Consider the following 11,412-nt stretch of genomic DNA (forward strand, 5'->3'; position numbering starts at 1 on the left):
TTATGTGTCAGTGTGATATAATTGCAACAGTTAGCCATCAATTTTATTAAACAGCAGTTGGCATCTAAATTAACATAATTGTTTTCACCTATGCAATGAATGAAAAGAACACAGTTATGGAAACTTCTCAACTCTGGAGATTAAAGTGATTTGCATTATGGACTTTAAATTATATGTGTCCTTTTAAACATTATAGTTGGGTACGATAATGCATGCGAGGTTGTGTCATAGGCAGGAAAACCTTGAATAAGATGAGTTTTAAAGGAGAGGTTGAAGTGTGCATTACTATATGGTCTTGAAGGGATTTCCTTTTACTGGATGAGAAATGATATTTATAGCCTGTGGAGATCATAAAATATTACTATTAGTATAGTGGGTGGGGTCGTTCAAGAAACTACAATTGCAATGCCTTCATTCTGTTTCTCTCGAGCACACTTGCTTCAAACTTCATACAAGTTTTCTTTTTTTTTTTTCAAATAATTCTCCCAAGAAAAAATAAAAGGTAAAGTGGTCGAAAACTGTAATGGGATAATACATCAAATGTGGGTCAGTCAAAAAACAAACTCACCCTATACTGATGTCCATATTGTCTAAGAAGATCAAGGTATGTAGATGGTCATGGTCACCACCTACGGATCCATCCATTCTTCACGCTCAATCGGCCACAATAGTAACCCACAAAAATAGTGCCCACTAACATTCAAAAGTTGTAGAACTTATTCAATCTCCTTATATATTGGACTACTACCTTGACACACGTCCCCTCAACTGATCTCAGTGAACGACTAATTAACAATCTACTCCTAATTTTAAAACAATCTCTCACCAAATTCGGCATTCCCATGCTCTATAGATACGCCTCCTTTTTGCTAAATTAGTTATAGAACCACACTTGTTGAGACTCAACCATTTTGATTTTTCTTCTTCTCCCATAAGTCTACTAAGTTAACCATAGAGCCTTCTTGGCTAACGTTTAGGTTGACTAGGGCCAAACTGAGGTTTCTCTTTCTTAACAGATTATAAGGATTTATCACTATTTGAACCTGAAGTTCTTATTGCAATTTTGTTTCTTCTATGAATTTTTTTTTCCACCCATAACTATGCTAAGAGTGTACTAATCACTTCTTCTATATGGGGTAAGGGAGGCAATTGCCTCCAGTCCCGCTAAAAATTTCGTAGCGCGTGTGTTTTTTTTCCCATCCCATCTATCCATCTTCAAAAATGATTTTTTTTTTTTTGGGGATTTCCTAATGTATTTATTTTTAATTAATATCAAATTTTATTTAAAAGGAAAATATTTCCTATTATAAGTTGAAATTTCAAAACCTGTCCTTTCAAAAAATAAAAATAGAATTAAAATCAAAGCCTATAAAAGTGAAACAAAGATTGAAGAAAAAGGAAATGAGGTAAGAGTTTTGATTGAAAAGAGAAAAGAAGAACATTATTTTTATCTTCTAAAAGTGATAATTTTTTTTTTTTAAAAAGAACTCAAATTATTAATCTAATGATTTATTTATATAATAATTTATTCTTGTTCATAAAAATTTGTATACGAATCATAAAATATAAGGATGTCTAGTTTAGCTAATAAAATCTAAAATTTTAGGTGCATGAGTATAGTTTTAAAAAATGTTACATTTTCATCATACATGAGTTTATATTAACTAGAATATTGAAATTCACTAGTTGTACTAGATGCTTGTTTAACTACTAAAATTATTTTCATGTAAATTGTAAATGAAATTTTGAAATAAATAAAAACCACATAATAACCTATTTATGTGTAAAAAAGAAAAAGAAATTTAACACAATATAATTAATGCTATTTAAAAAAAAAAAGATTTTCTTGCATTAAAAAAAAAATGTATTCATATTAATGGTTTTGATTTATTTATGTGCGTATCGTGTACAAATTTTATTCTTATGAAATCAAATTCTGACTGTTGTCAAAGATTATTCATGCATTCTCTCAATTATTTTATTTGTTTCTTTTTGCATTACTTTTTTTTTTTTTTTTACACCTACTCAAAGCTCTGTAAACTTTCTACATGTGATAACAAAAAACACAAACCCACCAAATTCTTTCCACATCTCAATCTACATAATATTTTTCACTCGAAAAATGTTACATCAAATAATTTGTGCTGTTTAAGATCTGCTTATTTTGTTGAAATTGAAAATTTTTTGTTGAAAGTACTATAAATAAAAGTAAAAGTTAACTGAATTAGTACAGTAGGATCTATAAATAGTATCAAAAAATATAGTGAGACTCATAAATAGTAGCAAAAATAAATCGACAAACAGATACTAAAATCCAAAAAAAAAAAAAAAAGATTAAAATAAAATAAAATTACTGGACCAATATCTGAAAAGTAAACTTACAAGGATGGCTATCGACCCGCTTGTTACGTCCGTGACACTCAAAAAAGTTTAAGTGTAAGGATGAAAAGAAGTTGAAAATTATTGGCCCTCTTTCACGGGTCTTGTCTTGTTTACTGATTACTACAGCTTGTAGTACCAAAATTCAGTTCAAACTCAAATTGATGACTCTGTTTGCCAATCAAGAAAAGAAAAATATGTACAAACCGCCGTGCCAAAACAACCTAACTTGATGCAATTTTGAAAAGAATATTATTACAAATCATTGTCATAATTTGAACTGGCATAAATCATTATCAAACAAACTGGTCTTACTTGGTCTCTTACGCTCATGATAAGTTTTTTATGACTTTTATAGAAACATGCCACATTTCAAATCACAATTAGGATTCATTTGAAAACGGTTTATTTTGCTAAAATTGAAATTTTTTTTTGGTGAAAATGTGTAGAAAAAAAAACTAAAAGCTGAACTTTTGGAGTAATAGGACCCACTTTAGGGAGAAGGTATTTGATATCAAATAATATTATGTCAGCAATATTAAAATCCAATAAGTTTAAGACATGTTAGCAAAAAAATAACTAACCCACTAATAATTGAAATACATTTGTTAGTGAGTAGTTACTTTTACATATATATCTCTCGTTTATTAGATTTTTATATGGATGATGTGGTATCATTTGATACAAAATATTTTTTCCACTTTAAGAGCAAAAATAAGTTAACTTTTTTCTCAAATTCCAAATAAAACCTTAGTCACACGAAGAATTGTGGCAAAAAATTGCACATTTTTTTGGTGGTACTAAATTTTTTGCTTACTAATAGTAACAACTATAAGATAAAGAGGTAAGGTAATCATATAGAAGTACATAATTTAAAAAAGTATATTGTTTTATCTTAATTATATGTGCTTTTTGAGAACTAATATAGAGTATTGTCCTTTCTCAAAACAAAAACAAAAACAAAAACAAAAACAAAAACAAAAACAAAAACAAAAACAAAAACAAAAAACAAAAAACAAAAAACAAAACAAAAAAACAAAAACAAAATATATAGTATTGTCCACGGCATCACAGGGTCGACTCCGTTTACCAAAGTAATAACTTCCAAACTTGCTCGTTTGGTAGAGGAGTTTGAGTAATGTTGTTTATAGTTTTTTGAAATACGTATGAATAAAAAAGTATATGAAAATATGTATGAAAATGTGTGTGAAAATATGTGTAATATTGTTTAAAAACTGAAAATGAGATGTTTATAACAACTTCGTACAGTTGTTAAACATCTCATTTTAATAACTCCCATTTGTTGAATTTTCGCTTTGGATCATTGTGACACTACCACAACATATGTACGGCGTACGCTAGAAGATGATCTAGATTCTAGTGCCCAAGTCCCAAGTCCTAATTTATATTATACCAAAATAAGTCTAAAGTACATAAACTTACTATAGTTTTTTTTTTTTTGGTTATATTTATTAGAGCCTAAGCTTTAGTTTATAAAGGGGAAAATATATCCTTACTTTCTTTTTTTTTTTTGAAACAAAAATATATCCTTACTAAATTTACTATTAGTTATTTATTTTGTTAGATTATTAGAGCCCAAGGTTAGTGTAAGGCTCATGGCTATACTTGCATGACAAGTAACCTTGTCCTAGTATAATTTGAATAGAGTTAGTCCATAATTTTTTTATAAGAGAAATTACAATATTCTCTCTTAAGGTTTGGGAAAATATTAGATACCCTTCTTATTTTTAAAAAGACAAATAACCGCTTAATATTAATTTCCATTACAAATTAAGTCAAATTACATATTTCTTAAATAAAATTCTTATCCAGATTAATCTCAAAACAGCGATTGCTAAGAAGATTTGGTTTTATGATACAATTTTTTAAAAAAAAAAAAAAAAGATAAGATTAAAAGAAAAACATAAGACAATAAGTGTCATTTTTAAAAATTTGAAAAAAATTTAAGTGGTAAAAATTGTGATACTCACATTGTGTGGATTTAATTGAATTAGATGCATGAGCGTGAGTTGAGCAAACGTGCGCTAAGCCCCACATTCTAACTTGACTAGTCATTTTGGCTTTTTTAAAATATAAGTGCATATGCGGCTAGTGCTTCACTCAGGTCATTACAAAGCCAATCAAAATTTGATGGTGATAAAAAAGACCCCAATAACCTCATCTTTCATCCTACCGAAGTTGCGTTTCTTCAAAAGCTCCATTCTATTAAGTTTTGTCTCTTTTCTAAAATATTTAAGCATATATAAAAAGTTTGGACATTACGTATGCATTTTTTTAATATCCAAAAATATGAACTCATGACCATGACCAAAAGTATCAATGGCGCTGCATTTTTTTATATCCTTGTTGATGGAGTTGTGTGACTTTTTTCTTAATTTCAAATACGCATGGATGAAAAGTAAATGGCCCACCAATCAATAAAAGCATCACAAAATGGTATAATGCTGTTTAATATTAGGATTACCCATGACTTGCTATCTCAAGTATGAATATATGTAATTACAATCATAGGATATGATCAGCTGCCAATATTATAAAAAGGGGAAGGTAGAGATAGAGAAGTGGATTAGCTTGGGATGTTAAAATTTTCAGGTGTGTCCAAGGGTGGTTGTTGCTGTGGCTTGATAAAAGGTAGAGTAGTTACTATAATAGATTAATAGGTGATGGCCCATTTCCAATAGTGAAGTTGGGTGGAGTCCTTTTAATTCTTGACTATTTTCATGTCACTGTGTGAAACAGTTTAATCTCTTTTGCCCCACTTTCCTCTTCTTTTTAACTTGACTCTTCTGATGTGGGGTACATATTAACATACATGTCCTTGCAAAATTGCCCCTATTGTTTGACAGTTCATTGAGTTAAATAAATACAAAAGCAAAATGTGGTACAAAACATAAATACACAAAACAGGACCAAGGAAGAGCTAGATGCTAAAAAAAATGCTGATATCTCTGCTTTTCCATATGATGTTCATATAAAGTTTGAAAGCAATGTCTCTTTCAAAAAAAAAATATGGAAGAAATGTTTGCTAAAGCCAATGGTTCAGCCAAATTGCGTTTAGCCACTTGTAATCCACCACATGCTTCATCTGCTGAAAAATAGAAAATCCATCAAAACTGTCTCAGTTAATCTTGTCATTACAAAGATCAGAATTAGTGCTTCTACATCCCCTGTTATTCAATTTTCATGAAAAATTTCTTAAAATGATTGATTAATGTATGCCCTAACTACATATATTAACCAAACCCATAAAACATTAATTTTTTTTAACCCATAAAACATTAGTTAGAAGTGGAATTAGTGGGGTCTACAGCTTTGCTACCTAAAATCAGTAACAAAATGGTGGTTGAGAGACCCCCTTGCAAGTTGGGTGTAGTTAACAAGCATAGGCTTTACTGACTAATTTGACTTGCAGGCATTACAATGGGATGGTGGCCGTTCATTTGTCACTATATTTAACCAAATGTGAGTTAAATATAGAAGGTATTATATAAAAGATGCTAAAATGTAAAGAACTTAACAATTTCTTTTTAAGAATTTTAGTTTATACACTAGTATGCATCATTTATATTCTTTTATCTTGAGTTAAAACTCATGACAATTGAAAATCTTAAAGTTCATTTTATTAATATGGGTAAGAAAGTAGTAAAAACAACTATTTGTTATATGAATTAAACTGATAACCATGATTCAAACCAAGTGTTTATATTAATAACTACAAGATGATTAACTAAGCAAGGGGGTCAACAAAAGTAGGAAGCACTAAAAAGCTCAATATAACCCCTAATCTTTTTCTTTAAAAATAAATTTTTGCTAACGAGGACATCCAAAAAGTTCTCCCAAGTAGGTTCGTTAAGATCATTTTGTGTTGTCTAAACTTTCACTCATGGTAAAAATTGGAAACCATTTTAACAAAATCAAAAAATAAAATTTTGAGTCAGTCACTCAATTGCAGGTTGGACTTGGTTCCTCTGCAACATGATATGGGCTCCAACTGACTTGGGTGTCCTATAGCATAAAAGAGATTCCTCTCTGCTTTCCCTAGACGCCCAAGTTTACTAAAGAGTAATTCAGAAAGAGCTGGAATTGGCAGAGGCAGTGCAAGAGGGAGCCCATTTTCATTTTTCCCATGTTCAGCTAAAGTACCATTTACTACTACTCAACTGCACAGAGTTAGACCATCCCTTTGCTTTCTCTTCTACTTTCACTACTTCTCTCTGTAAACTCACACCAACTTGTCTTCCATTTTCTTAATATCAATCTTTTATTACCTCTCATTTTGCTCACTGCTCTCCACAGTCACTTCCTTGTTGCATCTCACACCAAAGTTTATAGATTTGGTCACCAAAACAACCATACCTGTAGTTGTTCACCCTCTCATTCCTAGACTACTACTATTGCTCCTATTTCTTCACAATGAACTTGTAGCAAACATGCACAACCAGTTCAAGAAACCATGAGGGCCAAATCCAACACCATGAGCCTCCATTTCTGGTGCAGAATCACTTCCTTTGTTCTGCTTCTACTTCCTTCACTTTCTCTCAACTCAGATGGGGTCTCTTTGCTTAACTTCAAGTACTTAATCCTGAGCGACCCACTTTCAGTCCTAAAGAACTGGAACTACGACGACCAAACACCATGCTCATGGACCGGAGTCACTTGCACAGAAATGGGAAACCCTGGCACACCAGACATGTTCAGAGTCACCAGCTTAGTCCTCCCCAACAGTCAGCTTCTGGGTTCAATCACTTCCGACCTTGGAACGATCACACACCTTCGCCATCTTGATCTCTCCAACAACTTCTTCAATGGGTCTTTGCCTATTTCAATCTTCAATGCCTCGGAGCTTCAGGTTTTTTCACTTTCAAACAATGTCATCTCTGGTGAGCTACCTGAGTTTATAGGTAAGTTAGTTAGCTTACAGTTACTCAATCTTTCTGATAATGCATTGGCTGGGAAAGTACCAGAAAATCTCACTGCTTTACAGAATCTTACTGTTGTTTCTTTGAGGGGTAATTATTTTTCTGGTTTTGTTCCAAGTGGGTTTGATTCTGTTGAAGTATTAGATCTGTCTTCGAATCTGTTTAATGGGTCTTTGCCTTTGGATTTTGGTGGAGATAGTTTGCGTTACATGAACCTATCTTACAATAAGATTTCAGGGCATATACCACCAGAGTTTGCAAAGCAAATACCTCAAAATGCTACTATTGATCTCTCATTCAACAGCCTTAGTGGACCTATTCCTGAGTCTCTAGCTTTGCTCAACCAAAAAAATGAAGTCTTTGCTGGAAATGCGGACCTATGTGGCAAACCTTTGACAAATCTTTGTTCGATTCCTTCCACTATGTCTACTCCACCTAATGACACAACCGAATCTTCTCCAGCAATTGCAGCTATTCCCAAAACCATTGACTCAACCCCAGTAACAAGTTCTAATGGGACTCAGGACCAAGCACAAGGTGGTCTAAAACCTGGTACAATAGCTGCAATAGCAGTGGGAGACTTGGCTGGTCTAAGCCTCCTTGTCATGGTCATTGTGTATCTCTACCACTTGAGAAAGAGAAAGAATACTCTCAATCAAACCAATGCAGCAAATACTTCGGAAAAGAAACCAGAAGTGAGTGTGAAACAAGACCCAGCTGTTGCTAAAAAGCCAATGGCGTGGTCTTGCTTAGGGGAAGAGATTTCAGAAGCAACAAGTTCTGATGGTGACCAAGACGATAATAAAATGGAAGTTGTAGATGAAGTGAACCCAAATGAGGATCAACTTGATCAGAAAGGTAAGCTTGTGACTGTGGACGGAGAGACAGAGCTAGAGCTAGAAACATTGCTGAAAGCTTCAGCTTATATATTGGGAGCAAGTGGACCTAGCATTGTGTACAGAGCAGTGCTTGATGATGGGACAGCATTGGCAGTGAGGAGGATAGGAGAGAGTGGAGTTGAGAGGATGAGGGATTTTGAGAACCAGGTCAGGGTTATGGCAAAGCTACGCCACCCCAATTTGGTTCGGGTTCGTGGGTTTTACTGGGGAGAGGATGAGAAGCTTGTTATCTATGACTTTGTCAGCAATGGCAGCCTTGCTAGCACTACTCACAGTAAGCTCTCTCTTCATTTCTCTAGCGCATTTTAGCAAAATCCCTTGTATTATTCTTTTTTACCCATCCAATTTTACACTTAATTTCACACATTATTGGTGGCTTTGATTACGAGTTGTGACACTTTTTGCCAACTTCTATTTACATGCACTTACTATTTTTGATGGACCACTCACAACAACAATCTTTGCCAAATCATGTTTACACGTATGACACTTTTGAGTGACTACTCACAATTAATCACATTAGTATTATGTAAAATTTGAGGTAAAATTAGGTGGGTTGGTAGTATTGTTAGTTTTAAACTAAAATGGGCCCTCCCTCTCGCGCATGTTAGCAATATTTTTTTACTTTTTCACTAAAATGTACATTTATCCACCATAAGTAAATCTATATATCTTTGAGATTTGAGATGGAAAAAATATCCATAGACACCGACGCATAGGTTCAGCTCAGTCAGTCCCAAAAATATGTATACCTTGCATGAAAGTGACACATAGCCATAGGCTCACCTCATTGCATAAAGTGAATTACATGCATTAACATAGCATTGTGTGTGTTTGGTATTCGATTTGAATAATCTTGTTGTACATGAAGATCCTGATATTTTAGAGTTGTTCCACATTGTAAAATTACAGAAAATGGTGTTAGACATAGTTAATAATCTCACCTAATATATTACCTCCAACATAAATAGGATTTGATTGACATGAATTATAGAGAATAGTCTACAAATAATGGAAGAGGATCCTCGACTTTTATCCTGATTTGTTAACCTAACACATGCCAATGCATGTGTCATTTTCGAAAAAAGACCCTAGCTAACTGTGAACTGTCTCAATCTCTTTCTTTCATTCTTTGTAATTTTAGGCAAATCTAACTGGTGCTAGTGGTGACATTGAGTCACTGAACAGTGAGAGACCACGCATTAATGTGTTTGTTTGTGCATTTTTTATTGTTTGTGTAAGTTAATGATTGAAAACTTAGGAATAATATGATTCCCTCCTCGATCCTTGTGTGGCTTTGATGAGAGAAAAACAGTGAAGACCCAGAATGTAATGTAAATGCCCCAGTATCTGGACCCGATGTTATTGATGGTTTACTAATCATATATAGCTGTTATCTCTTTTTTATTTATGTATTTATTTTATATACCATGGTTGTTAATTGTTATCAAACATCAATCATGACAATTAAAACTTTTTATAATAAAATTAATAAATAATTTTACCATTTTCCTTTTGGTTCAGTACATTATGATTTAGACATTAGATGAATAGAGCTAACTTTTCTAGGCTATTGTTACTTTTCAAATTTGTATTCCCCCTTCGAAATTATGATGGGTTCCAGTTAATAACTTTTGCGTAAACAACTTTCCAATTGTTTTTAATTTTTTAATTTTTTTTTTAATGTGGATGTATTATAGGATATAAATAGTTTAGCAAAACATAGTACTTTGCTAATTGCTACACGAATTTCAAAACATATATGGTCTGTAGCTAATATTTTTATATACTTTGCTCAAGGCATGTGGAATCCATTTAATAATAGGTTTTTTTTCAGATAGCATTTAATAATAGGTTTAAATGCCAACCGTAGTAACTAATATATTCAACTACATAGTGCCTTCCAAAATAAAAATTACATTGTGTAATTTACTGAAATTCATGGTTTGTTCGAAATAAAAATTTGGGTTTACAAAGGCCCCACACAAATTTGACAGTTGAGACCCTTATCAAACTTTTGTTGTTATATTAATTATAAACTCACTTTTTATCTATATCTATATAGTTTCTTTAACAAACGAACTATTTAATTTAGCAAAATGTTAACGAATGCCTTAAAAGCATTGGTTTATGAATTATTTTTTAAAATGTTTTTATAGCAAAATGATAAAGCAATTAACATTGTTGACAATTTTTTATATTTTTTATAAAAATTGTATCAAAATTTTTCTAATATGGTTTATTAACAATTACCCCAACTCACTAAGACCCCATTTATATGAACCTTTAATTTATGATTATCAATGTTTTTGTTGAATTCAGAAAAAGCAGGCTCATTACCAAGTCATCTTCCCCTTGAGGTCCGGGTCAAGATAGCAAAAGGAGTAGCTCGTGGACTAGCTTACATCCATGACAAGAAACACGTGCATGGCAGCATTAAACCAAGCAACATTCTCTTAAACTCTGATATGGAACCCATAATCAGTGATTTTGGTCTGGACCGGCTTGTCTTAGGCAATACTAGCCAAAAAACAAACACTTCAGCCCGGTTCTTGGGAATTCAAAGATCCACAACCACCCGTGAAGAATTGTCTAATCCTGGTCCCAATTCTTATGCACAAGTTGGCTCCTCAATGGGAAATGCATCATCACCATATCAAGCACCTGAGTCCTTAAAGAACATCAAGACCAATCCCAAGTATGATGTGTACTCTTATGGGATAGTTTTGCTTGAACTTTTAACTGGGAAAGTGTTTTCAGACCGGGAATTGAGCCAATGGAGCGGCGGTTCAGCGGCCGAGGAAAAGAACCGGGTTTTGAGGTTGGTTGATGTGTCAATCAAAGCTGAAGTGGAAGGCAAAGAGGATGCATTGCTGGCTTGCTTTAAAGTAGGACTAAGTTGTGCTTCTTTTGTACCACAAAAGAGACCGTCCATGAAAGAAGTCCTTCAAGCCCTAGAGAAGATCTCAAATTCCTTGTGCCAATGATGTGTTTGGGTCCCACTTTGTGTTCTTTTTCATCTTTTTTTGACTTGAATGTTGCATAAAGTGCATTAGGAATGTGGATAACCGACGTGATAAAAAGAAAAGTGAAGTATGTTTGACTGATTAATCAAATTTTTAGTATGTATAAGATACTTTTGGTGGTGATTGTAGTTGATGACAATTTGCAAGAAAAAGAGGTTCTATAAAAAA

The 11,412-nt window shown here is 32.9% G+C and overlaps 1 protein-coding gene across 1 annotated transcript; it reads left to right on the forward strand.

The window, feature by feature from the left end:
- Window positions 1-6,320: 6,320 nt before the first annotated feature.
- Window positions 6,321-11,412, forward strand: LOC115969103 (receptor protein kinase-like protein At4g34220). Its single transcript, XM_031088672.1, has 2 exons — window positions 6,321-8,492; window positions 10,541-11,412. The coding sequence occupies exons 1-2, from the start codon at window positions 6,854-6,856 to the stop codon at window positions 11,203-11,205; spliced, it is 2,304 nt and encodes a 767-aa protein (XP_030944532.1). The 5' UTR covers window positions 6,321-6,853; the 3' UTR covers window positions 11,206-11,412.

Source organism: Quercus lobata, chromosome 11, assembly GCF_001633185.2.
Source record: "Quercus lobata isolate SW786 chromosome 11, ValleyOak3.0 Primary Assembly, whole genome shotgun sequence".
Classification (NCBI taxonomy): domain Eukaryota; kingdom Viridiplantae; phylum Streptophyta; class Magnoliopsida; order Fagales; family Fagaceae; genus Quercus; species Quercus lobata.